At 40.3% G+C, this 27592-nt stretch overlaps 1 protein-coding gene across 22 annotated transcripts in view; it reads left to right on the top strand.

Moving 5' to 3' along the window:
• Positions 1 to 27552, top strand: part of LOC109112237 (microtubule-actin cross-linking factor 1-like) — a 159815-nt gene extending 132263 nt beyond the window's left edge. For 9 of the 22 annotated variants that reach the window (XM_042745267.1, XM_042745270.1, XM_042745268.1 and 6 more), the window contains 43 exons: positions 2319 to 2480; positions 2579 to 2749; positions 3050 to 3216; positions 3381 to 3540; positions 3990 to 4316; positions 4588 to 4672; positions 4757 to 4983; positions 5118 to 5324; positions 6057 to 6284; positions 6519 to 6737; positions 7256 to 7459; positions 8020 to 8028; positions 8960 to 9185; positions 9280 to 9506; positions 9891 to 10013; positions 10103 to 10204; positions 10293 to 10394; positions 10481 to 10654; positions 11008 to 11163; positions 11250 to 11447; positions 11700 to 11828; positions 12783 to 12965; positions 13099 to 13254; positions 13377 to 13583; positions 13666 to 13785; positions 13877 to 14046; positions 14145 to 14304; positions 15002 to 15196; positions 15289 to 15561; positions 15647 to 15835; positions 15939 to 16050; positions 16509 to 16657; positions 16779 to 16941; positions 17026 to 17180; positions 17275 to 17349; positions 18071 to 18088; positions 19128 to 19245; positions 19634 to 19696; positions 20365 to 20397; positions 21947 to 22158; positions 24068 to 24181; positions 24612 to 24717; positions 25925 to 27552. In XM_042745267.1, the coding sequence (XP_042601201.1) occupies positions 2319 to 2480; positions 2579 to 2749; positions 3050 to 3216; positions 3381 to 3540; positions 3990 to 4316; positions 4588 to 4672; positions 4757 to 4983; positions 5118 to 5324; positions 6057 to 6284; positions 6519 to 6737; positions 7256 to 7459; positions 8020 to 8028; positions 8960 to 9185; positions 9280 to 9506; positions 9891 to 10013; positions 10103 to 10204; positions 10293 to 10394; positions 10481 to 10654; positions 11008 to 11163; positions 11250 to 11447; positions 11700 to 11828; positions 12783 to 12965; positions 13099 to 13254; positions 13377 to 13583; positions 13666 to 13785; positions 13877 to 14046; positions 14145 to 14304; positions 15002 to 15196; positions 15289 to 15561; positions 15647 to 15835; positions 15939 to 16050; positions 16509 to 16657; positions 16779 to 16941; positions 17026 to 17180; positions 17275 to 17349; positions 18071 to 18088; positions 19128 to 19245; positions 19634 to 19696; positions 20365 to 20397; positions 21947 to 22158; positions 24068 to 24181; positions 24612 to 24717; positions 25925 to 26163 (6813 nt within the window). In that variant the 3' untranslated portion in view covers positions 26164 to 27552. The remainder of the gene's footprint in view (positions 1 to 2318; positions 2481 to 2578; positions 2750 to 3049; positions 3217 to 3380; positions 3541 to 3989; positions 4317 to 4587; positions 4673 to 4756; positions 4984 to 5117; positions 5325 to 6056; positions 6285 to 6518; positions 6738 to 7255; positions 7460 to 8019; positions 8029 to 8959; positions 9186 to 9279; positions 9507 to 9890; positions 10014 to 10102; positions 10205 to 10292; positions 10395 to 10480; positions 10655 to 11007; positions 11164 to 11249; positions 11448 to 11699; positions 11829 to 12782; positions 12966 to 13098; positions 13255 to 13376; positions 13584 to 13665; positions 13786 to 13876; positions 14047 to 14144; positions 14305 to 15001; positions 15197 to 15288; positions 15562 to 15646; positions 15836 to 15938; positions 16051 to 16508; positions 16658 to 16778; positions 16942 to 17025; positions 17181 to 17274; positions 17350 to 18070; positions 18089 to 19127; positions 19246 to 19633; positions 19697 to 20364; positions 20398 to 21946; positions 22159 to 24067; positions 24182 to 24611; positions 24718 to 25924) is intronic. The other 13 variants (XM_042745279.1, XM_042745278.1, XM_042745266.1 and 10 more) reach the window with 10 other exon arrangements.
• The last annotated feature ends 40 nt before the right edge of the window (positions 27553 to 27592 follow it).

Raw genomic sequence — 27592 nt, 5'->3', positions numbered from 1 at the left:
GCAGTGATGCTGTGGGTTGGCGGTAGGATGGAGTACTGCCAGTAGCTAAAAGTGATCTGTGGGGGTTTGAGTGAGAAACAAAAGAGTTGAAAGTTTGGTGACAAAAGAAACAGAGAGTGCTGGAGAGATACGTGTGAAGCAGTCGCTTGTGTGTGTGTGTTTGTGTGACCGGCCTGCTGGCCAGATTGGTCGAGAGTGTTTGAGTGGAATGACAGGCATCCTAGATATTTTCCAGAGGCCTGCATTACAAGAGTCAAATGCTCTATGAGAGAATGAGTAAGGAGAGGAGAGATTCTTGTTTCGCTGACCTCTTTCTGTTGTATGGATATGTATAGCTACGTCCTACTTGCATGTGGACATGAGCATCTTTGTTTAGATTTCAGAGTTCTGACAAACTAAATTTCCTCTCTTCCTGTTGTGAATTGTTGGTCGTAGCATATATAATATTAGATATATAATTGTCTATGTAATAATTAACAGCTTTCCCTTTGATTTGGCCACACGAGTTGCGCCACGGATGCAGATGAATGGTGTTATTTCTGTGTTGGTGGGTGAAAAGTGCCACATGTGATGAATGATCAGGATTAAAAACGGGAAATGGCTCCAAGTATACACACTGAGGATAAGGAGGCCTAGATGATGGATTCAGGATAATGTTAGACAGGATATAGAGAGACAAAAGGGGACCAAACACTCTCTTCGTTGCATAGACACGTACATTCTCACAGTCACATATACTGTCGACAAGAGGGTGGAGCAGGTTGAAGCTGTGGTTCATTGTTTTGAGGCCGACAGACATCCTGTTTGAAGCAGGAATGAAGCCCCTCGCCACAAGGCAGCTGCAAGCAAACAAACAAACACAAACTCAAACACAGGATTTAGGATTTCCCTTAGCTTTATAGATGATTACCTTTGCTATCATCTAATGCTCAAGGTTAATCTTTAAAAACTAATAATTCAGTTACACTGTCAAATTGTATTCTTTATCTTGAAATTAAAGGGATACTCCATCCCAAAATGAAAATGTTGTCATTATTCACATACCCCCATGTCGTTCCAAACCCGTAAAAGCTTTGATCGTCTTCTGAACTCAATTTAAGACATTTTGGATGAAAACCGGGAGGCTTGAGACTGTCGCATAGACTGCCAAATAAATAACAAACAGTGTCAAGGTCCAGGAAAGTATGAAAAGCATCGTCAGAATAGTCCATCTGCCATCAGTGATTCAACCGTAACGTTATGAAGCCACGAGAATACTTTTTGTACACGAAGAAAACAAAAATAACGACTTTATTCAACAATTCCTGTCCTCTGAGTCTATCCAAATCAGCGTAGTGCCATTTTGATAAATCTGACTAATACGCAGATGGCATCTATGGGACAGTCTCAAGCCTCCCAATTTTCATCCAAAATATCTTAAATTGTGTTCCGAAGATGAACAAAGCTTTTACGGGTTTGGAACGACATGGGGGTAAGTGATTAATGACAACATTTTCATTTTGGGATGGAGTAACCCTTTAAATCCATTTTTTTCGTAATGTACATTAATGTACATTATATGTTGGGATGCCTGGAGCTGAGGGCACAGGTCACATGGATGTAGTACTTCAGAATTTCATTCATGCTAAATACTTTTTTTATTGGTTGTGAACTTCATTCTTCATTTTTTGCAGAAAGTATTCAGACAACATGTGATATCGGACGCACCTATAGTATAAAATTTTAATAGCAGCTGTGGAAATAATTACAGGTTTTAATGGTATAGAGTAGAATTTAAATAATGGTGCATGTGCATCCTAGTGCCGAGAGTAGTGAAATTGTACAATCCCCTTTGAGGTCCAAATCCATTCTGGTATATAATGCCCACTTTGTGTGATCCAACCAATTCCAATTGGTTGCACTAAAGTGCCTTTCCTGTTTAATATTCTGTTTCTTTGATATAAGTCACATTACAAAATTAAAATGGATTTTATGTTGACTTTGGTAACTGCTGGTCATGGCGTTGGTCAGGGGTATTTGGCAACCTGTATGTGGTGAACCACTGTGTTGGATATTCTGTCAGAGCTGTAGTGTTGGGCTGTTGGGGAAATAGAGCTGTACAGTGTTGCTGCCAAGGCACTGTATTTAATTTCAGTTAATGTGTGGGGCTGAAAACTGCTTCCCCATTTATAAATGGCCAGCCACCATTATCATGTTGTTGTGTTTGTACAGCCTTGACCTAATTAAACACATTCTATCATATCACATGTCCAGTAGCAGAACAAGTGTCCAGTAATATACTCAAGTCATTTGTTCTCTCTCTTTCTTTCTCTCTTTAGGCCGTAGAAAGGGAGCAGATAGACAGCATTCAGCCCAAACTGCAACATGTCAACGCTGTGGGTCAAGGTCTTATCCAGAGTGCAGCCAAACACACTGACACTCAGGCCCTGGAACATGACTTGGAAACCACCAACCTGTGCTGGAACTCCCTCAACAAGAGGGTAAGCATGCATCAATTTTTAGCCTTTTTTTTAGTTGACTGATAGAAATGGATTAATTAAATATTATTATTTATTATTATTATTTTTTTAATTCACAGGTTGCTGAAAGAATCGCACAGCTGCAGGAGGCCCTGTTGCATTGTGGGAAGTTTCAAGATGCTCTGGAGCCACTCTTGAGCTGGCTGAGTGACACAGAGGAGCTCATAGCCAATCAGAAACCCCCGTCTGTTGAGTACCGTGTGGTCAAGGCACAAATTCAGGAGCAGAAGGTTAGATTTTAATCAAATTTTAATGTAATCATGTAATAATTACATTTAATGTAATTTTTAAATACTCCAGTAAATCCCAAATTTATTATATTATATTATAATACATTTTTTGGAAATTATCCTTCTTTTTTTTTTTTTTTTTTGACAAAAATCATTAATGGTTTTAAAGGAACTTCAGTTGAAAAACTTTGTGATCGCTTGATTTTGTATCAGACTAATTAGAATAATTTATCATGCTAGATAAAAAAAATTAAATAAAGAATTTTAATTAAATTAATTGAGGTTCCATATTTTTCCTAGCTGCTCCAACGGTTGCTGGATGACCGCCGTGGGACGGTAGAGATGATCAGGGCAGAAGGAGAGCGTATCGCTGCTACGGCTGAGACACAAGATAGAGACAAAATTCAGAAACAACTTAAGAGCCTAGGAGAGAGATGGACAAATCTGCTGGAAAAGGCCAGCGCCAGGTAAACTCCATAATCAGAGCAATATGGACAACCAGACACAGCCATAAAATCTCTTAATCGAATCTCTTACTCAGAACTCAATCACTTGGTTGCTTTACAAGGCCATAAAAACAGAGTAGCCATAAGAATATAACACAGATTTCCTTCTCACCTCATGTCCTCAGGCAGCAGCAGCTAGAGGAGCTGCAGGTTTTGGCGCTGCAGTTCCACGAGGCAGTGGAGCCGCTCGGTGAGTGGTTGAGCGCAACAGAGAGACGCCTGAGCTCTGCTGAGCCAATGGGAACCCAGACCTCCAAAATCACACAGCAGATTGTAAGGCACAAGGTATAGTATACACAGCACCTGGGAGAGATGTATCCTAGGAGTCTGTTGCCAGAATTGTTGCTGCCGAACCAAGATCTGTCATTTTAGCAAGCGATTTTCAAAGTGTCAAGCATCATTAGACTGACTAGAGATGCGGAGGAGAAAACAGGTTGTCAGTCTCCTGTGGTTTTAAATGGACTAGTAGGAGTGCAGTTATCTAAGAAGGCACAAAATTCAGGTCGTGATCCTGCCCACATCCTTTCCATTTTACAGTTTAATTTCATCATGATTTTGTGTTTCCATCTCATCTTGTGTTGATTCGCATATTATTTTTTGCTCACATTAGTTAATTATGATTTGTCATTATTCTGCATTGTCGTGTTTGTTTATGTTTGCCTTGTCTTTTTTTTTTGTCTTCTCCTTCTACTCATTCAATCACGTCTCCTCTTTACTCTGGGCTATGATCCCAGGCTCTCCAAGAGGAGGTATCCTCTCGGGAGAATGGTGTAAACCATCTTGAGACTCTCAGTCAATCACTGCACCCGCTCAGCTGTGCGGCTGATCGTGATTGGCTGGGCGAACGTGTGGCGGCAGTGCGCAACGGACACACGGAGCTGCGCGATTGGTGCAGTCGGAGAGAGGTCATGCTGGAGCAGGCCCTGGCCAATGCACAGCTATTTGGAGAAGAAGAGGTGGAAGTCCTTAACTGGCTAGCTGAGGTGGCCCAGAGACTGGCGGAGGTCTCAGTGCAGAGTTATCAGCCGGAGCTACTAGAGCAGCAACACAAACACACACTGGTATGATTCTGAAGGTCATAGCTGCCCAGGATCAACAATACCGTACAAGTCAGTTTAGAGAATAGGAATATTTCCTCAGTCACTCAGTAAGGTCAGAGCTATACTAGGTATGTCATTCAATTAAAATTAATTACGTGATATTCTGATTAAATAATAAAATGAATTGCATATACCAATGCAGTGTATTTTATTTTATTCATTCTGTTTAATTTGATATAATATCCCCTGAATTATGTTCAGTGTTAATGTTTCTACTGCTGGTTCCCTACAGGCTCTTAATGAAGAGATTATCAGCAGGAAGAAGACAGTGGACCAGGCCATTAAGAATGGACAGGCCCTGCTTAAACAAACCACTGGTACTTTTCCATCCAGCCTCTGTGTTCATTGGTGTATCAACAAATTCCTGCTATGACTGTGATCATGTTTGATCTCTGTGACAGGTGAGGAGGTCCTGTTGATTCAGGAGAAGCTAGACGGCATCAAAAGCCGCTACGCAGAGATGACAGCAGGCAGCAGCAAAGCCCTCCGTACTCTGGAACAGGCCCTTCAGTTGGCCACGCGATTCGCAAGCTCGCACGATGACATCAGCCAGTGGTTGGATAGCGTGGAGGCGGAGCTTAACAACATTGAGTCAGACACAACACCAGCCTATCAGGACAGACAGAGGGTAAGGATGTCTATTGTTTTATCTTTTTTAAGTACTCATGAATCACTTTTTACTTTTTGTTTTTGCTAAACCAAATACATTTGTTATGCCTTCTGTGAATTCATTGTTTTATACTGTGTAAATATTTGGCTCAGGAGCTGAAGTGCGTGTCTGCTGAGAAGAGGTTAGTTCTGGACACAGTGAATGAGGTGGGCAGTGCTTTACTGGATCTGGTACCCTGGCGTGCACGAGAAGGCCTGGACCGCCTGGTCGCCGATGCCAATCAGCGTTACCGCCAAGCCGAAGAGACCATCACACAGAGAGTGCAGTTAGTGCAGGCTGCCATCCAAAGGTCACAGCAGGTACTGCAGCAAATACTGTACATATAGTACATGTATGATCAACACGCAGCCCAAACCTAAACTTACTTAAAATGTAACGTTATTCTTTCCATGCCTTGCAGGCGTTAGTATTTTCTTTTAGGAAATTAAAATTTAATTGTATATAATTATTTTACAGTGTCTTCTTTTTTTAGAATGATGTAATACTTTAAAGTACATATACATTGTTATAATAAATTAAAAAAATAATGGTAACAATTTAGTATAGGAACCAATTCTCACTATTAACTAGTTGCTTATTAGCACACCTATTAATAACATATTGGCTGTTTATTAGTACTTATAAAGTGCATATAAGGTAACACTTTAGTATAGGGACCAGTTCTAGTAGTTTATTAACATGAATATTTTACATATTGGGTATTTATTAGTACTTATAAATTACATATTCTGCACAACCATATTCTACATCCCTAATCCTACCTAATACCTAAACTTAACAACTACCTTACTAACTATTAATAAGCAGCAAATTAGGAGTCAATTGAGGCAAAAGTCATAGTTAATGATTTGTTAATGGTGAGAATTGTACATAAAAATAAAGTGAGTCCAAAATAATAAGTACATGTGTAAGTTTAACATAGTTAAAGTTTGATTTAGGATACTCTGTCCATGTTGCCTTTTTGAATTTGTAAATATTTTTATCATACTTCCTTTTTTTTGACAGTGTATTTGTGTGTGTTATTGTTTCAGTATGAGGAGGCAGTTGATGCAGAGCTGGCCTGGGTTGGAGAGACCGAGAGGAAGTTGGCGTCTCTGGGGCCTTTGAGTCTGGAGCCTGATGTGACTGTGGCTCAGCTCCAGGTGCAGAGAGCCTTTAACATCGACATCATCCGTCACAAAGACACCGTGGACCAACTCCTTAAGACACAAGAGGAGATCCTGGAGAGCTGCAGCGAACAACAGAGAGAGGCTTTGAAGGTTAGAGACAAAATAAAGAAGAGAGAGATGGGGGGGGTAAGAATAAGCCATGTAATTATTCCTCTGCGAAAGGTTAGATCAGGAAAATTTAATTGATGTGACTCTTGCATTTTCTGGTGGAGATTTGATTTGTTGAGTCATGTTTGGGACAAACAACAGTGCAAGTTTGTTGTTTCAGTCTCTAAAGATACATTTGTTTGACCCAATAAAACCTCTTTCTGCTTCCTCCTGCAGGTGAAGACGGACTCTTTAAGTGCTCGTTATGAAGCAGTGAATCAGAGTCATGCTGAGCGCTTCTCAGCTCTAGAGCAGGCTCAGGTGCTAGTAGCGCGGTTCTGGGAGACGTATGAGGAACTTGAACCCTGGCTGGGCGAGACAGAGACTCTGATTACCCAGTTACCCCCTCCTGCCATCGACACAGAAGCACTCAGACAACAGCAAGACCAGATGAGGGTGAGTGGGCAGTATGCAGACAAAGGACTTGGGTCCATTTTGCACCTTTGTGGCTATATGATGCATTCAAGTCATGTCGGAAAGATCGTATTTATGTGTTGAACGCATATGAATGTCTCCACGGTCTAAATTACAAGTGAGGATTTTCTTTGGATTTTCTAAACTCCAGAGTTTGGGGGGTGTCATTGAGAAAACATTTTAGACACAGTGAATGCAGCATCTGTATTAATGTGTTATAATGAATGCATTTTTTAATTTACAATTAAAGCATCAATCTTGCATGCACAAAATCCAATGTATAGTGCAATTACAACATACAACGATTCAATTTAAAGCATCTTCATGAATTGAATATAAAAAAAGGAAAAATGCAACCAGGAGGTTTCAAAACTCATGAATATGTACTTCCCGGGAGAACTTGAATGCATCATTAGACATGGACTAAGACCCACACAACTCACAAACCCACAAAACATTTTTTATTTCATGTAACTTGTTTTATTTGTCTTCCTTCCTAGCTTCTGAGAGAGTCCATCGCTGAGCATAAGCCTCACATAGATAAAATGCTAAAGATCGGCCCACAGCTGGCTGAACTGAGTGCCCAGGAAGGGGCAACAGTAAGACAACGTTATAATGAAGCAGAGAGACGTTACCTCGGCATCAAAGAGGAGGTCAAAGGTCGAGCCACAGCACTGGATGAAGCAGTGTCACAGTCTGTCCAGGTATTTGCTGCGAAATGTTAGCATGCTTATTTTGGACTGCTGCCCAGCTTATGATTTATTTAAAGGTTGTCCACAGTTCAGCATTATACAGCACAATATCAACTAGTTTTTTATATTAAAGCTATTTTAATGACACACGTCAGCTTTATTTTACCCATTGTTTTGGACTAAGGCATTTTTTTAAATAACATCACTGACATCTGAAATCAGGTGCATTTTGGCTTAATGTTTTTTTGTTATTAATTCTTCCTGCTGGCCTGTTTGCATGCTGTTGAATTAACACATTGTACTGTTTCTCCACCTCCATCCCTTCAAACTCTACTTTACTGTGACTCCACCTGTCCCACCCCCGTACCTCATATCCTGTCACCCTTTCCTCTCCATATCCTGTATTCCCTAAACTTCCCCCATTCCTGCTTGTTGAAACTCTCCCCTTGCCCATTCCCTGCACCTCTCCCTCCCATGTCCATTTGGTCCATCCGTCCACCCATCACTCATGTTTGTGGATGTGCTGTGTGTGTCCATCCCTCCATCATCACTGCTCTCTGCAACTCCCTCAGCTGGTAGAGGTAAGAGCATCATCACCCACTGATTAACCACTTACATAACATCTGTATTGGGTTGAGAATCAAGAATTTTCAGGAATACTACTTTAATCCACAATGTTTTATATACTTATATTTTGAAACTAGTTTTAACTTACTTCATTTGACCTATAGATAGTAGTTAGTAAAAGAAGATGGGCAAAATATGAAATATATATTTCAATTAAATTCTTAATCATTTACATTAAGGTATTTAGCAAAGGATATTATCTAGATCAACTAGCAAAAAGTGATTTGCCTTCCTGTATGAGACAGATAACTGAAAGTTAACTTTTTTGCACTACCGTTCCAAGTTTAGGGTTGGTAAGATTTTTACTCCAGTTTTTGGTGTTACGTGACTCTTCAGAAGTCACTGTAATATGTTGATTTGGTGCTTAATAAACATTTCTTATTATTATCAGTCTAAAATAGTTGTGTGACTTAATATTTTTGTAGAAAACTTTTTTCAGGATTCTTTGATGAATAGAAAGTTTTAGAAATCCTTTGTAGTTATTATTGTAGTCTTACTGTCACTGATCAGTTTAATGCATCCTTGCTGAATAAAAATATTTCCTTCAAAGAAAAGGAAGAAAGGAAATCTTACTGACCCTAAACTTCTGAATAATAGTGTATAAGTGCTGTGTAATACCAAGACACCTAATACAAGACATTTAAACCTAAACGTTTTTAAAAACTTTAAAAAAGTAGCATACAGGTTTCAGATGTGTCCATGCATGATAAAGGTTTCGGTATTCTGTGGTGTACTCTGTAGTATTCCTTATTTAGCAGTAACTTCCTCTACCCTTAGCATGTTGTGTCTGGAATAGATCTTCCCTCCTCCTTAGGCCTGGTCCTTCTGCAGTTACTTCTGTGTGGTGTAGTTGTTCTGATTGTTGTTGGCATTCTTTCCATTCAGTTCCATGATAAGATGGACCCTCTGTTGGAGACTTTGGAAGGTGCGGTCCAACGCTTGCGGCAGCCTCCTCCAGTGGCGGCTGAGGTGGAGAAGATCCGGGAGCAGCTTGCGGAGCACAGGGCAACAGGACTAGAACTGGACAAACTCCTTCCATCTTTCAGTGCCCTGTGTGCCCGAGGAGAAGAGCTCATCAGTCGCGCCCCACATGACGATCCTGCTGCCCAGGGTAAAGATCTTTAATCTGATATTAAACTTTATGGTTGTATGAAACGCTTTATCCTATGTGTTTTGGTAAATCTGTAATCTGTTCCCATCCTCAGCGGTGCATTCACGTCTCTTGCGGCTGCGCTCTCTGTGGGATGAGATCAGGCAGAGGGCAGAGGAGAGAGAAGGAAAGCTTCAGGATGTTCTAGATCTCGCCGGAAAATTCTGGGCTGACATGGCCGCTCTGCTGAGCACACTCCGTGATTCTCAGGACATTGTGAAAGATCTGGAGGACCCAGGGGTGGATCCCTCACTTATAAAACAACAAATAGAGGCAGCAGAGGTCAGTCCAAAAATAAAGTCACTAGCAAGACATGATTTCTTTTTTTATTTTATTCAAATTTTCAGTGGAGAAGTGCAAAAACTTCATATTTTCAAAATTGTAAAAAATAATATAATAAATTATAATATAATTACATATTTCCTAGTTAATAACTGTTGTTTATAATTGAAGAATAAATTCTTGGAGCAGAATGTAACTTCTGAAATCACAAAATGTAAGCTCAATGTTCAGTTTCTGTTAAAAAAAGTGTCATTATTACAGCAGAAATACTGTGAATAGCCTATGTATGAATAGCCGTGTATATTTGAATAAAAAACTCCCTTAATGGGGTTTTAGAGTAGATCAATCTACAATGTAGTCAGGATGTTTTTGTCTCACACTCAGGCCATTAAGGCAGAGACAGATGGGCTGAGGGAAGAACTGGAGATCGTACAAACACTTGGAGCTGACCTCATCTTTGCCTGCGGAGAGACTGAGAAACCAGAGGTCAAGAAGACCATCGATGAGGTAAGAGGGTAGAACAGTGATGAGCAATGTAGGGAACACCCTTTTCACTCACATTTAAACAAAATATCTCCATGTTTTGTTTCGCTTAGATGAATGCAGCCTGGGAAGGCTTGAACCGCACGTGGAGAGAGAGAATGGAGAGACTGGAAGAGGCCATGACTGCCTCTGTGCAGTATCAGGATGCTCTTCAGGTGTCTGTCACTCTATTGGTACCACAAAATCTGCCCTGATTGGTCAAGCCGACTGTGTGTTCACAATTATCACTTTATATCTCCTCAGGGCATGTTTGACTACCTGGACAACGCTGTGATCAAATTGTGTGACATGCCAGCTGTAGGGACGGACCTCAGCACGGTTAAACAACAGATTGAGGAGCTCAAGGTTTGAATCAGACCTTATCTACTCTTATCTCTAAAAAAAAACACATTGAGAAAAAGATTGACCCTTTATCTTTTTACATGGCACAGCAATATAAAGTGGAAGTTTACCAGCAGCAGATTGACATGGAGAAGCTTTCCCACCAAGGAGAGCTGCTGCTCAGAAAAGTGAGCGACCAAACAGACCGAGACATGATACAGGAGCCTCTCACTGAGCTACGCCACCTATGGGACAACCTGGTGGACAAAATCACAATCAGACAGGTGAAGAAATATCTTAAAATGATCTCAGTCTCTTTTTGCATTTACGAAACAATCACTTGTAAAAAAGATCATTTAAATAACTAAAATGAAAATAAACACACTGATAAGAGTTCAATCCTCCAAGTGCTTCTTAAAACAGCCTACAATTAGGCTAATGAGCTATGAATTAATGAATTATTATTGCTATTAGCATTATTTTTATATTACTATCATCATTGAATATTGGGTATTGTAAAACTGGAGTATGAAAAGCTAATATCAAATAAAATTAAGTTAAATTCTTCTGCATTTTAGAGGGCAGACAGGAAATCCTCTTACTCTTGATTGTATTTTGACTCTTTTCTCTCTCTCAGCACAAACTGGAGGGTGCGCTGTTGGCTCTAGGTCAGTTCCAGCATGCTCTCTCTGAGCTGCAGTCTTGGCTCAGTCACACTCACGCCACACTGGACACCCAGCGACCCATTAGCTCTGACCCCAAGGCCATCGAAATTGAGCTGGCTAAGCATCATGTACGGAATATTTGGGTCATTTTTATGTACTCTGCTTTTTTATTTCCTTTTTAAAGCAATTTGCTGTAATCAAGCTGTCTTTGTAGGTTTTAAGAAACGACGTGCTGTCCCATCGGGCTACAGTGGAGACGGTGAACAGCGCAGGTTCTGAGCTGCTGGAGTCCAGTCCTGGAGACGAAATCAACCACCTGAGAGACCAGCTGGATGAGCTCAACCGCAGCTGGAAGAACCTTCTGCTGAAGACTGATGAGAGGCAGAAGCTTTTGGAAGCTGCCCTGCAACAGGTGCTCTTTAGATATTACTACTGCATCATTATACAGAGAGATCTGATTGAAAGCACCAATAAAAACAAGTGCATCTGCATATGTTTGTAGCCTGAAATGAGCCATTTGCAGTGGATTACATTCAAATCGATTCAATAAAATGGATGCAGTTTGGAGGGTTGCTGTGCAGCGAGAATGGTTCTCTTTAATATTGTAGTACAGGTGTTGGATCAATTAGCTCATTGTCTTTCCCCTGCATGGTTTCTGTGTCAGGCGGAGGGTTTCCATGGAGAGTTGGAGGAGTTTCTGCAGTGGCTCAGACGCACAGAGAGTCAGCTGTCCGCTGCCAAACCCACAGGTGGCCTGCCTGAGACCGCCAGAGAGCAGCTGCAGCAACACATGGTATACAAAATGAGTTCACCTCTAGTCCACTCATTAGATATCCAACCACTCTCAAATATATTGTTATTGGAGCATTTGTTTTGTTTTATTTATTTAGAATTCTTTGGAAATGACAAGAAATGATATGAAATGAAGAACATAGTCAGGAATATGTTGCCTTTGCATTCTATTAGAAAAAGCTGAATTGCGTTATATTATTATTTGTGACCTTGGACCACAAAACCAGTCATAAGTACCACGGTTGTGTTTGTAGCAGTAGCCAACAATAAATTGAATGGTTCAGAATTATAGATTTTTCTTGTATGCCAAAAATCATTAGGGTATTAAGTAAAGATCATGTTCCATGAAGATATTTTGTAAATTTACTACTGTAAATATATCAAAACTTATTTTTTGATTAGTAATATGCATTGCTAAGAACTTAATTTGGACAACTTTAAAGGCAATTTTCTCAGTATTTTGATTTTTTGCACCCTCAGGTTCCAGATTTTCAAATAGTTGTATCTCAGCCAAATATTGTCTTATCCTAACAAACCATACATCAATGAAGAGCTTATTTATTTCAGATGATGTATAAATCTCAATTTCAAAAAACTGACCCTTATGACTGGTTTTGTGGTCCAGGGTCACATTTGTTAACAGTGTTATTTTAGTGATTTTTAATATTTTGAATTAGATTTTTTTTACTTTAGTGTTAGAAATTTTGTGCTTTCATCAATTTTATTAGTTTTGTTTTTGAATATGTCTATTTAGCTTTAATTTATTGGTTTTAGTAATTTACTTAAGTTTTCATTTCAGTTAGTTGCCAGCATTTCTAATATTCGATTACGTTTTTTTTCGGTTAGTTATATTTCAGCTTTATTTCAGTTATGAAAAACAAATTTAGTAGTTTTAGTTAATAAAAGCAACACTTTTTTTTTTTAATTAACTTATCCTGCTCTGTCCCGTTTATAGGAGCTCCAGGCTCAATTGACCCAGAGGAGTGAGCAGTACCATCGGCTACTAGATCAGGGAGAGTCCAATTTGCTGGCCAGAGGAGGGGAGGATGCTGGACCTGGTACCACCCAGACCCAACAGAACCTGGCCATGCTACAGAACAAGTGGGCCAGTCTCAATGCCAAAATGGATGACAGAAATGTGAGATTCATGACCTTACATTCATGTTTTAATAACAGATTTGATAATTAATGAACAGATGAGTAACTTATATCTTGTTCTGCCTTCCAGTCCTAAAAGATGCCTCTCCCTCTGTGTCTGTCTCTTTCCACAGGGTAAACTGGAGGAAGCTGTCTCATTGGCGACAGGATTCCAGACCTCCCTGCAGGACACCATAAACTGGCTGACACAGTCGGAGCAGACTCTCAACATGGCTCAGCCACCCAGCCTCATTCTCGACACCGTCCTATTCCAGATAGATGAGCACAAGGTTGGTCAGAAAATCTGGCTTGCTTAAGCACTACACATATTTTTTGCTTTTGTTAAGAGTTTTAATAGAATGTACTACTTTTGAGTAACTTAAGTCCTTGTCTTTATTCCTGTATGTTTCAGGTGTTTGTGAATGAGGTGAACACTCACAGAGAGCAGGTTCTGGCTCTTGAGAAAGCTGGCTCTCAGCTGCGGTTTGCCAGTCTCAAACAGGATGTGGTTCTGATCAAGAACCTGCTGCTCAGTGTACAGGCCCGCTGGGACAAACTGGTGCAGAGATCACTAGACCGAGGACGGCACCTGGATGAGGCCCGCAAGAGAGCCAAACAGGTTATTTTGGTTTCTCCTCACTCAGTGTTGCTCTGATCATGCCTTTCTCTGTGTCTAAAGTTGGCAGTCTTCTCTTGTCTAGTTTCATGAGGCCTGGAGGAAACTGACAGACTGGTTGGAGGAAGCAGAGAGCAGGCTGGACTCTGAGCTGGAAATCTCTAATGAGCCTGACAAGATTAAAATCCAGCTGGCTAAACATAAGGTACACTCTACATGCATTAAAATGCTATGAGAAGTTCAAAACTTTTAGACTTGTCTCTTATGCCCTCTATCTGTTAATCACTGTACTGCAGGAGTTCCAGAAGTCTCTTGGCTCAAAGCAGCCGGTGTATGACACGACAGTGCGCTCTGGGAAGGCCATGAGAGACAAGGCCACACTGTCCGCGGATACACAAAAACTGGACAACTTGTTGGGCGAGGTCCGTGACAAGTGGGACACAGTTTGTGGAAAGAGCGTGGAGAGGTGAGAAATTCTGCCATATGACTTCACCCAGTTGAGTAATGATTGGATGTTTAGTATAGTGAAGAAAAGAAAATAATTTGAAATCTTTTTCTCCTCAGGCAACACAAGTTGGAGGAAGCCCTCTTGTTCTCAGGTCAGTTTGCTGAGGCTCTCCAGGCAATTGTTGACTGGCTGTATCGTGTGGAACCTCAGCTTGCAGAGGACCAGCCTGTCCATGGAGATCTGGATCTTGTTTCCAACCTAATGGATTCCCATAAGGTACTAATGGGGTGATTCTCAGGAAATGTTGCTTTCAGAGATTTTAAACATGAAATCTGAAGACTTGCATCAACTAATTTCCTTTTTAGTCTATGGTTAAACAAGGTCTATAGTGTCTGTGACTCTGTGAGCATTCATTTATAAAGATTTTACTAATTTTAATCAATTACAAGAACAGTCTGAAAATGTCAAGCTAATACTTTTTTGCACAATTTCTTTGATGACTAACAGTCAGTCACATTTAATACATTTAATTTGTTACCGCAAATCTGAAAATGTCAATTCCATCAAGGAAGCTAATATAATTGTTTGTAATTTTTGATTTATAGATTGATTTATAACAATCAAGCACAGCTTCTTGAAACATTGAGAATACATATATTTATTGACTTATTTGAGTGATTTCTTTCATTACTGCAATCCCTTCCGCAATTTACAACCTAATATTTTTTACCTATCATTATAGACACAGTAGCTGCATTTCCAATTACCCTTCAAATTGCGCAAATTGAAATTGCGAATTTTTTTTTTTTTGCTTTATGATGCTGGAATATTTTGTAAAACTGCAATGGAAACTGTTTGCATGAATCTGAAATGGAAACGCACCTAGTAAGGCTTGAATGAGACTTTTACTAGGAAGGACATTCCTGAGTAGGACAGAGATTTAAGTGGTTGTGCTTTATTTATTGTTCCTCAGGTCTTCCAGAAAGAGCTGGGGAAAAGGACCAGTAGTGTGCAGGCTCTGAAGCGGTCTGCCCGAGAGCTGATGGAGACAGGCCGGGACGACACCGCCTGGGTCAAAGTTCAAGTGCAGGAGCTTAGCAACCGCTGGGAAACAGTCTGTGCCCTGTCCGTTTCCAAACAGACCCGGCTCCAACAGGCTCTCAAACAGGTACATCTGATTGTTTTTTAGATTTTGAATGAAACCAAGAGTAGTGTTAACATTTGCTTCTGACTATCTATTTTCTCTCTCTTTTTCTGCAGGCAGAAGAGTTCCGCACAGCTGTTCAAATGTTGCTAGAGTGGCTTTCGGAGGCGGAGCAAACATTGCGTTTCCGGGGCATCCTGCCAGAGGAGGCAGAGACTCTGCAGGCGCTACTGCACACGCACCGCGATTTCATGCAGACGGTGGAGGAGAAGAGAGTGGATGTGAATAAGGCTGCTGGCATGGGTGAAGCCATCCTAGCTGTGTGCCACCCAGACTGCATCACAACCATCAAACACTGGATCACCATCATCAGAGCTCGCTTTGAGGAGGTATGAAGCCTGTCTAGGCCTACTATAATAGGTCTGAAATGTGTATATAATACAAAAGTCAATAACAATAATGTTTGCTCTACAGGTGCTGACGTGGGCCAAACAGCACGAGCAGCGCTTGGAGACGGCCCTGACTGAGCTGCTCAACAATGCTACACTACTGGAGGAGCTGCTGTCATGGCTACAGTGGGCAGAGACCACACTGGTGCAGCGTGATACTGAACCACTCCCCCAGGACATTACTCAACTGAAGACACTAATCTCAGAGCATCAGGTGAGCGGGACAGCTCCATTCATCAACGGTCCCTCAGTCTTTTAGATTAATTGCATTGTTTAGTGCAGGGAGGTTTCTTACTGGTTTTGTTGTCTTCCATCAGATGTTTATGGAAGAAATGACCCGGAAACAACCTGATGTTGACAAAGTGACAAAGACATACAAGAGGAAACCAGCAGAACATCCCAGCAGCCTTTCAGACAGGAGAGGGTCCCGTAAGAGACTTTATCCCTATCAGCACACATACTGCACACAAAACCTTTACATACAGAAATGTTTGTGGTTGGTATTTTTTAAATGTTTTTAAAAGAAGTATCTCACACTGGGCAGCATTTATTAGATTAAAAACACAGTAAAATATTGTGAGGTATTATTACAATTATTGCAAATTTTGAGTGGTAGTGTAGATTTGAGCTTCAGTAACTGCTCACTGCTTAATACTGTGTGCAGTGTATATTGTATACTCCCTATTATGTTTTAAAAATAGGATAAAGAGATTAAGCAATTATAAAGGATAAAACCTAGAAAAATAGAAATTGAAGGTTAAATCAAGCCCTGTGCATATGTACAATAAATGTGTATGCTGTACATAGTATGCATACTAACATACCTCAGTATTTAATTAGTTCAGAAGTGTGCTATTCCGAACATATTTTCTGTGCTCTCCTTACAGGAAAACACCAGCAGCAGCAGCAGCACTCAGTACAGGTAACCAGTGGTAACCCTCGCCTCACTCAGCTCTGCTCCCGCTGGCAACAAGTGTGGCTGCTCGCCCTCGATCGCCAGCGCAAGCTGAATGATGCTCTCGACAGACTAGAGGAGGTATTGCATCTTACTTGTTTTTTTTACTCTTAATTGTGCTCTTTGTGTACTAGTAGTAAAGTGATATCAAACTCATGAAATCTACACAGTAGAAGTAATAATGACCTTTCTCCTCCCTCAGCTTAAAGAATTTGCCAACTTTGACTTTGATGTGTGGAGGAAGAAATACATGCGCTGGATGAACCACAAGAAGTCTCGAGTCATGGACTTCTTCCGACGCATCGACAAGGACCAGGATGGAAAGATCACCCGCCAGGAGTTCATCGATGGCATCTTGGCATCAAGTACGGCCTCTTGGACTTGCCTGCTGATCTTACTTTTCATGTACCTTTTTTAAATGCCACTTTAACTATGCATTTTGTTTGCAGAGTTCCCTACCAGCAAGCTGGAGATGACAGCTGTTGCTGATATCTTTGACCGTGATTGTGATGGCTACATCGACTATTATGAATTTGTGGCTGCTTTGCACCCCAACAAAGATGCTTACAGACCCACAACAGACGCTGATAAGATCGAGGATGAGGTATGGACGATAAATTTTGTAGATTTGGCATAATAATTTACTTTTAATATGTTTAAGCTTAATGAAATCCATGTTTTGTTTTGTTTTATCTCAGGTCACAAGACAAGTGGCCCAGTGTAAGTGTGCCAAGAGGTTTCAGGTGGAGCAGATTGGAGAGAACAAGTACAGGGTGAGAATCTGGAGCCCAAAAGTAGTAATCAAGCATGAATTCAAGTCTAGAAGTTTTGATGCATTTAATATGACATTTATAAAAGTATATAAATGAGCTGCTTTATCTCACCACACCTTCTCATTCAGATCATCCCTGAGCTTGCCATAGTAATATTATCACACTGTTTCAGTAACATCAGTATGACTTGGTCATTTTGAAATAAAGGTGCCTTGGCAGTTTTGTGTGTGTACGCAATACCACCGTAATACTTCACACCCAACTAACGATCAACCCATGAGACGTGGCTGCTGCAGTCAAGATCACTGAGTGGTCTTTCATACCTCAACATCATTATCCACTGGTTAATGATCTTTGACAAGACCGTTTACTAACTTGTTGCATTGCACAGACTACAGATCCACGATGCTAACTCCACATCCTGGCGTTTGTCTGTCTTTGTCTGTCTCTTTACTACTTCACCTTCTGTGATGTCCTCAATTCTGTATGTTTTCAAGCAACCATTCACAATCACTCTATCCTGCTTATAGCAACAAATCGCCACGCTTCCCATGGAAATTTTCTCCATTGTATGCTATCTTTAGGAATAGTTAAAAGGAAGTGAATCATTATACCAGCATAAAAGGTCAATGTGTTTATGTCTGTATCTGTGATTTCACTCTTTTTTTCTTTTCTTTCCTCTTGTTTTATCCCTCCTCCATGTGCACCGGACTTTTTATAGTTCTTCCTTGGGAATCAGGTAAAGTGAGCAGTGTGTTTGTGACATGTCCTCTGAAATCTGTTGCCTCTGTACAGTTCCCATGAGCTCCCACTGTAGAAGCTGGTCTTTTATTCTGGGGTTTTTCGGAGAGCCAGATCTAAATCAGTACGGGACGGTTTCTGCATGGACTAGCTTAGAATTCCCTGTGGACAGCCCACATTCTTGGCTGCTGTCTGAAATGGGGATTTCTTTAGTCCCTTCCTGCTTTCTCAGTGGGCATTTCCTGTCTGGGAGACAAAAAATTGCAGTACTATTGCCAAAATATTAAATGCATTTATATACGCCTTCCAAATCCAGAGGCCGATTTCAAAGGTTCAGCTTATGTGTTGTGGTTGGGATGTGCTTGTTTTTTTTTTGAAAATGATTTATCATGATTTTTTTTACAGGGCTTTTTGTTATGATTTTAGGTTTTTTGGCTTTTGGTGGAGGAAAACTATCCAATGGCTGATTTCTTGACTTAGAGAAAATAAACCTTCAACCAAAGCAATTCTTTGAAGTAAAAAAGGACAAGCGTTCAGGGAAAAATTCCAGAGAATTGCTGTGGTGTGGTGTTTATTGTAGAGATGGGATTTGAACTGGGCAAGCTTTAGCATAAATCATGTCGATTTTTAAAAATGTGGTTTGCTGCATGTCGCAGTGTGATTTCCTTTGATTCGCCTGGGGATTCAAAATATAATTAGTATAATTAACTCATTTGAATATGATCTTAAAGCAGTAGTTCACCCGTTGTAGTTCACATAGTTATTTGCTTGACCTCATGTCATTCCAAACTTTAGTGTTATTTTTTTGTGTGTGTGTGGAATATAAAAGGAAACATTTTGAAGAATGTTCATGCAAATCATTTTATAGAAAAGTTTTCTTTCTGTTTTTCACACTAAATATTACAGCATTCAGGTTTGGAACAACATGAGCAGAACTGTAACGTTTGGGGTGGACTGTCCTTTTAAAAGCCTTTTATAAAACGTTTGTTCCTCTCCGCTCTTCCTCTTCTTTCCACTGCCTTTCCTCCTTTCCTCAGTTCGGAGACTCCCAGCAGCTGCGTCTTGTACGAATCTTGCGCAGTACAGTCATGGTCCGGGTTGGAGGAGGGTGGATGGCGCTGGATGAATTCCTGGTGAAGAACGACCCTTGCCGAGGTAAGTCTGACATAAGCGCTGGAGGAAACTTGCTCTTTAGGGACATGAAAAAGAATTCCAGGAAGTGCTCAACACTGACAGACACAGCATTATTCATATTTCCACTCAATACTTTTATCATTTATATCATTATCTTTCATTCTTCATTCTTTTCTATCCGAGTTCACTCTCATCTCATCTTCCACCATTTACCTATTACTTCCTGACCTCTTTCCAACGGTGGTTTTTTTATATATATGCATGGCCTACACATTTGGCCCTTTCTCTCTTTCTCCCTGTCACTCTCCTTTTTTTATTTTGTGCAATTGTAGTGCATGATGCATGTTCCTTAGGTCTCTCCCTCCCTCTTTCTCTGCCCCGTCCCCTATCTCTCTTTCTCTCTCCCCAGTGCAACATCCAGGACTTAAAATCTTCCGTTCTGACTCCAGCAGCTCCATATCATCTCGCATAGGTTGGGTTTTTCTCTCTCCTTCTCGTTCAGATATTCTTCTTTTTCACTCGTTTGGTTTCCCTCTCTTTCCCTCTGTTTCACTCACACCTCGTTTGGTTCTTTGTTGCTTTGCTGTGCTTTGCTGACCGTGACACTGACCTAATCGGCCCCGACGCTCACGCCTGGAGCTCATAATGGATCAATTGCGCTTTGAGAATTTTGGCTCAGTTGTTAACATCACTTCATGCATATTGATTTGAGATACGTAATGCATATTTATATTCCAAAAGTGGTGTTTGTAGACAGTTTATTCCCTTTTGCTGCCAAGCAAGAGGTCTTAACAGAAAAGTTCACCCAGAAATTAAAAATATGGTTCTAAACATGTATGACTTTTTTTTTTTTTTTTTTTGTGAAACATAAAAGAAGATATTTTGAAGAATGTTTAAGCTGCTCTTTTCTATACAATGCAAGTAAACGAGGAATGCTAGATTTAATGTCAGTCAATTTGATGTGATTGACATCTGCTAAATTTGTCATTAGTACATGTTTGGAATGAACTGAAGGTGAGTAAGTGATAACCACATTTTTGGGTGAACTATCCCATTCATCAGAACGGGAGTGTGCGTATGTGACTCTTTCTGCGTGATGGTGTGAATGCGTGTTTTCATGTTGTCTCTTGTGTCTCTCAGTGACGGTCACTCCTGGCTATTTCTGCTGCAGAGGTACCTCACCTTCTCTCTTTTCTCACCTCTTTTCCTGTTTGACGGCATCTGTCTGCCTATTTCATTCTGAGCCTCTAAACCTTTTTGTCCAGCTTCCTGTCCATCCCATTACTGCTGTGTCTTTTAGTATGTAGTGTGTGTGTGTGAGTGTGTGAGGACTATGTGAGGTCTATGTGTCAGCTAGCATCATGCTAACCATTCAAACCAGGCTTGGCCAGGCCTGGACTCGATTCCTCTCATGTGTGTCCTGGATGAATATTGCAAGTGAAAAGCATCCAGGACCAGGGTGTGGCCAGGCTTGGGGTTTCTAATATTGCTTAAAGAGCAATTACTCGTGGAGAAATGAATTATAGGCCCCACCTGGTTTGTGGGGAGGAAATTATATGGTGCGGCAGTTATCAACTGCCCTGCTCTGACTGGGTTTGATGGAAAAGTGAGTGTCATGCAGTGTTGGGGAAGCTGCTACGAAACTGTAGCTTGCCAAGCTAAAAGCTACTTATAATTTAAAATAGTTCAACTACAGTAAAGCGATATTTTCGGAAAATGAATTAGCCACACAACACACTGATAACAAAACAGTAAAACCTGCTGCTAAACTAATATTTAATATAATATATAGCTTTATTTCAGTTAACAAAAAATAGTTTTAGTGTCAGTTAATAACACAAATGCTAGAAACACTCTACATTTATATAACTTTGTTGAAAACATTGATGAACAGCAGCATTTAATTAAATATTTTGCTACAAAACAGTAGACATAAAATGTTATGTAGGGACTTTGCACAATAAATTATTCAAACGATTGTCTAAAACGAATCCCACTTAGTCAGTGTTTGTTGCATTTTGCCCATCTGTAAGGCTACATTCTGTGTCCTACTGTAACTCTACTGGAAACTGTAACTGAATTGTCTGTGCATTTAGTTAGTTACTCCCCAACACTGATGTCTTGAGGGCATAACAGAGAACTTCTAACCACAGCTACTGCTGCCATTGTGCACAGCCCTTCCTCTCCCTCTCTCCCTCTCTCTCTCTCTCTCTCTCTCTCTCTCTTTCTCTCTCTCTCTCTCTCTCTCTCTCTCTCTCTCTCTCTCTCTCTCTCTCTCTCTCTCTCTCAGCTGGCTGATCTGGTCTGTGTGTTGTGCAAGGGCTGCTGCATTGGGTATCTGTTATTGAGAATGCTCCGTGGAGGCTTGTGTTGGTTTTCAGTGTTTGCTAAAAGCATTATCAGGCATGACCGTCAGATGTCTGTCGACGCCGTTTTTGCGTGTGCACACTTTTAAATGGTGGGCTGAGGGAAGCTGCGCTTTTGGTTTGTTTTTTAGTGAGTTCTTGTTTTGAAGATGCTTGCTCTGACTCACTTCACTGTTAACCCCCTGCATCGTGTCCACCAAGTGCACTGACCGCTTTTAAAGTGGGTAAATGATCCCTCCGTCTGCCTTGAGTCAAAGCAGTGTGCCGGAGCCACATTAGCACACTGCTCTCCGCCTGATCATTGTCCCTTAAGGCCAAGCAGCTGATCTCATTTCTTCACCTTTCGTCTTCTGCAGCTCGTGGACGTACCAACCTGGAGCTTCGAGAAAAGTTTATTCTTCCAGAGGGAGCTACGCAGGGTCTGGCGGCCTTCCGGTCCCGGGGTCGTCGTTCCAAACCTTCTTCGCGCACGGCTTCGCCTACCCGTTCATCTTCATCAGCATCGCACAGCGCTCACAGCTGCGCCTCTCTACCCTCCGCACCCGCAACACCCACAGCCTCCTCAAGGGTGAGTGTCACCATATTACACTCCATAAGGATATAACCGTACTTACTGTTTGTTGTGGGAGCATGCTTATATGCTAATATCTTCATGAACAATCTGAAGGTTACATCAGCCTCAAAAAGTTTTCGTGTCGTATTAAATGTTTGGGGGTCAGTAAGATTGTTTTTTTGTTTTTTTTGGAAAGACAATAATACTTTAATTTAGCAAAGACGCATTTATTTGATCAAAATCAACAGTAAGTAGTTTAGATTTGCCTTCACAGGAATAATTTACACTTTAAAATGCATATATTATTAAACAAAACAGTTGTTTTAATAATATTTCACGATATTTTATTTATAATTGTATTTTTGATCAAATATATGCAGCCTTGGTGAGCATCACAGACTTCTTTAAAACATATATTATTAAACAAAACAGTTGTTTTAATAATATTTCACTGTACATTTAATTAATTTATCTAGATATACATTTGTGCTTGTTTACAAGCATTTGTATAGACCCCATTTGCAGAATCGGTAATGATGTTTAGCATTTTACAAAAACAAGAATTAAAATCTTATGATTACTACTGCGCTGAAGATGTTGACGCATAAGAGATCTTTGCATATATATATATATATATATATATATATATAATATACTGTATATATATATATATATATATATATATGTATATATATATATACTGTATATGCAGTACAAAATATGAGACAAAATCTAATGGTAATGAGAGAAATAGCAGACTTTTACAGCTGAGCATAACTGTAGTTTCTATTGCAAAAGCTTTGGTAATAAATGTCCTTTGTCACATAACGCATAACATCATACTTCATATCTAAATGTTCATGGTCCTTGTCTACATCTGTATGTTTCATGAGTATTTAAACGTGTAACTGCATGTGTTTTATGTTTTCATCTAAAGTTTAAACATTAAAAAGATATATCTAAGAAAATATTCCCATAAGCTTGTATAAGTTTGCTGGCATTTAATGCATTAAGTCCTATATTAAATATGAACAAAGTTTGTAATACTGGTTTAGTACGGTGCCAGCCTTTTTGGATTTTTTTTTTCAATACACACACACACACTACTACTTTTTTTTTTTGTTTCCTTTTTTTAGCAAGGGTGCATTAAATTCAAAGATCACAGGCATGTAGAATGTAACAAAAGATTTCTGTTTCAAATAAATGCTGTTCTTTTGAATTTTCTTTTAGAAAAAGAACTGAAAAAATAGCAGTTTCCACAAAAATATTAAGCATCACAATTGATTTATATTATAAAATAAGAAATATTTCTTGAGCACCAAATCAGTATTGTAGACTGCTGAAAATTCAGCTTTCCCAGAACAGGATTAAATTACATTTTAAAATATATTAAAATAGAAAAATTATTTTAAATTGTAATAATATTTCAAATATATGCAGATATATCAAATAAATGCAGCCTTGGTGAGCGTAAGAAACTTCTTTCAAAACATTTTTTTTTTTAAATCTTGAGAGACCCCAGAATTAGTTGGCCAGGCCGACAGTTGAGTCTTGTCACTAATCCTTAAGATGTCTTGAAATCAGCAGTGTGATGTCTCCTTTTTGGTGGATGGTTTCTCTGTCTCTGATTGTGGTGTTTGTTTACATTGTTGTTTTGGGATCACTACTGTCTCTGCATGTCAAAATCATATTGTCATCTGTGAGATTTTTATTTGTTCTTTGTCTTTTTGTCCCTCTCCCCTCCCTTGCTTGGAAAATGTGCCTTCCTCCCTATTTGTGCTCATCTCCACCTACAAAAACACTACGCTCTGCCATGCTGCATCGCCTCCCTCCACTTCACTCTTTTTCCGATTATCCTGGCTTCTTCCCACTGCTATTTTGCTACTCCACTCTTCCTTGTCCTTCCTGCTGCCGCATTTCCCAGTCCTCCCAATCCCAATCTCGTGGCTATGCCAAGCCCTGGCTGGCACACAGTAAAACTCCAACACCAACCAAGTGCCAGTCCTGCCCAGAGCACAGCCAGACCCCTGGGCATGAGGTAACACACTGCCCCCTCCCAGTGCCCTAGCACACTAACAGTAAAAGCTTTAAGTGTGGCCTGATCTCAACAATTGGGAAAGACCTGAGGTAGATGACTCACATACTCTTTGGCCATTATATGTTGCTAAAGAGTGTAGACCGTTACCTTATGCAGCTTAGTCTCCAGTGTGAGAACAGACAGATGTAGCTGGCTTGAGAAACAGTTAATTTCATGTTCATCAAGGAATTATACTGTTAAACCTTCTTGTTATGACAGTTTTTCCATGGTAGAGCATCTGGTAGAACATTAAAAGTACCTGGATTTTTCCAGAAAACAAATTCCAGTTACTTTTAGCTACGTTTTACCAAATGTACCCATTAGTATTATTATCTGTAGCTACACAGTTAAATGTCTATGTGTAATAAACGTTCTCCCTTTGCTTTTATAGGGAGGCTCCACATCTAAACTGAAAAGACCAACTTTCCATTCCAGCCGTGGCTCCTTAACCGGTGAGAACGGTGGAACACCAACCGCTGCTAAACCTGGACGCTCCGGTACGAAACCTTGAGCTGCTGCACTCAGATGTTTTAAACTGATGAGAATTAATAGAATCTCCAGTGTTCGGAAAGCTACACTGAAACTATAACATCAAAAATGTAACAATAGTTTTCTGTAAAGTAGTTTTAAAACGGTATGTATTGTGAAAAGCACTATACAGATAAACATGAACGTAAGTGTAATTGAAAGTGCAAACAGACCCTTCTGGAAAACAGAAAAAGCACTATATTGAAGCTGTTTAAGAGGGTGATATATTTTAGTGCTGCAACCAATAAGTTTATGATTTTTACATGCTCAAGATAATCTTCAGAAATAACTTTTACGAATTTCGAATCCTAAATACAATCAACAGAAGTAAAAAGCTAAAGGTAGGCTATAAATGAAGACATGACTTCATCACCACCAACACTCTTTCAATCTTTAAGATGTACAAGTTGGAAAGTTTGAGTTGTAATAGTTTGCATGATTTTAAACAAAATGAGGCTGTAAAAGTGGACTAGCGAGTAGATGTGTTTTTCTCTTCTGGGTAATAACGAATAATCTCCCCCGACAACCTCTGGAGTCCCAATTTTACTGATGTATTTTATGTCATAGAATAAATATCTTCAGCTTGTGTTAACCTCACATACCTAAACCAAAACCCATTCAGAAAACCATTGACCCTTGTCTGGGTTTTAGGATGCATTCCTGCAGTACATTATTATAAATATATACTTTGGCATTGTTTTTTGTCTAGCATAATGAAACAGTGCAACAATTAATTTACACAAAATTCAAAATGAATTTATATTAGTCAAAGATACATTGATGAAGTCATCATATCAGTTAAAAAAAGAAAGAAAGAAAGAAAGAAAACTTTAGGACAGTAACTTAAGCAAATTGGTTAATATTTTTTGTTGCTGTTTGTTTTAAACAGTTCATTGATCAATCCAAACAAGCCTATTTTCTGATATTAATAAACTAGCTCTACTCTAAATCACAGGGCACAAAAAATGTCCCATTCCACTTCTACAAGTTGGATAAACTAGCCAATTACTGCTCAGAAATGGCTCAGATTCAGTAGTAGTGTTGCTATTCCCAACTCTGCTAATGTAACATTTCAGCTTGTGGTGGTGTTTTGATCTGGCTTTACTTTGTGAATGTAATACACCCAGATTTGCTATATTACAGAACCCTTAAACTTGAATCCTCTTCCTTCATCAGACACCAAACGCACTCCGTCCTCGACGAGCGGCCCAGCCAGTCGAGCAGGGAGTCGCGCTGGAAGCCGAGCCAGCAGCCGAAGGGGCAGCGACGCGTCAGACACGTCTGAGCTCATGGAGACACGCTCGGCTTGCTCCGATACCTCAGACACCCCTCGCCGGCCTGGGGCCAAACCCTCCAAAATCCCCACCATCTCCAAGAAGGCCCCCAGCCCCAAAACACCAGCGGGCAAGAAATGAAGCCTCCACCCTGTCTATCAGTCTAAGTGACTGACTCCGAGGTGGTTGTGATTTAACCAGCAGGGGGAGAACACAACACCTTCCTCTCTCCAGCGTCCAGCACAGCCGCACACTGCTACACCACCCAGATCAATACCTACCATAATGCTGCCTTATTTGTGTTCTACATCATGTCCTCAATTTGACTGACATTGTGTTTTTTCTTGAATGTGCGATGGAGAGCATCCACATATCTACACAGACACTCAGGAGGGACGTCAGTCCTGCACCAGGGGTTTTCACTATTCTTCACATGAATATGCAACCGCCCGTCACTCTCCAAAGCTCATGCATGGTTGTCACTTGGGTTGGACAAAGTCGCCCCTTTCAAGTGTATACAGACCAGTCTCGCCTGAGTGTCTGCCACCGCAAACAAGAGGAAATCAATTAAAAACAGAGACGTTTTCCTCCTGGACACTTGGGACTTTTTGGACTCATGTATGTTTGTGTGTGTGTGTGTGTGTGTGTGTGTGTGTGTGTGTGTGTGTGTGTGTGGTAGTTCCTGTCATGGTAAATTAACGCAGTTATACGGAGAGGAAGTGGAGGAGGATACATATCTCTAGCCTTCCCACGGCGTGAAGATTCTTGAAGACTAGATCCCTCACGTCACACGTGATCCTTTCAAAGGAAGTCCTATAGCACACGTTCGCACCGAAGGTCTTCTCCGCCGTGTGTCCACGCAGTCTAGTTGTGTCCTTTTGTTACAGACATCATGTTTCAGAGCTTTTCCACAGTATGCAAAAAATGATTACAATTGTGAATGTTTGTTTCATGGTTAATTTATAATCCTGACATTTTTGTTTCTTTTCTAGAGTAAAGAGCGGTATTTATTTGTGATTGCAGTATCATATCAACTCTTAAGAATGACTAGTATTAACACAACCAGAATCACTCTGGGTTTCGTTTTTGTACATCTGCTCCTGACGTAATGAATTTCTCCGACTGATGTTATAACTGACCAGGAAGCTTACTGATTTCCAATGGTGGCCTTTTTGCTGGTGACTACACGCTTTAGATGCCGTCAACAGTGGCTTCCTACTTGTTCTTTCTTGATGGAAGCACCCTAAATAATGAATGATGGGGGCGGCTTGTGTAGCCCCCGTTAAAAACGGCGCTTTGAATCTTGTCTTTGACGAGCTGAAGAATATGAATACCTGAAGAAAGGTGATTTTTATTTATTTATTGTGTCATTGGGAGGGAGGTGAGGGCTGTGAAAGGATCCACCTTTTGATTGTGTTACTCTTTTGACAAGACTGAGAGAAACAGGGGTGCAATTGTGTAAAAGTAAAGACGTTATGATTATAAATCCTTTTTGTTCTCTTTTGTATTAAAACAATGCTTGCAGTAAAACGGGCTGGTTTTTGTGTTGTCGAGTGGTGTGTGTGTGTGT

The sequence above is a fragment of the Cyprinus carpio genome, chromosome B19 (assembly GCF_018340385.1).
Source record: "Cyprinus carpio isolate SPL01 chromosome B19, ASM1834038v1, whole genome shotgun sequence".
In the NCBI taxonomy this organism is placed as follows: Eukaryota; Metazoa; Chordata; class Actinopteri; order Cypriniformes; family Cyprinidae; genus Cyprinus; species Cyprinus carpio.
The sequence above is the reverse complement of the archived record's forward strand: the minus strand, read 5'-3'. Positions and strand labels throughout refer to the sequence as shown.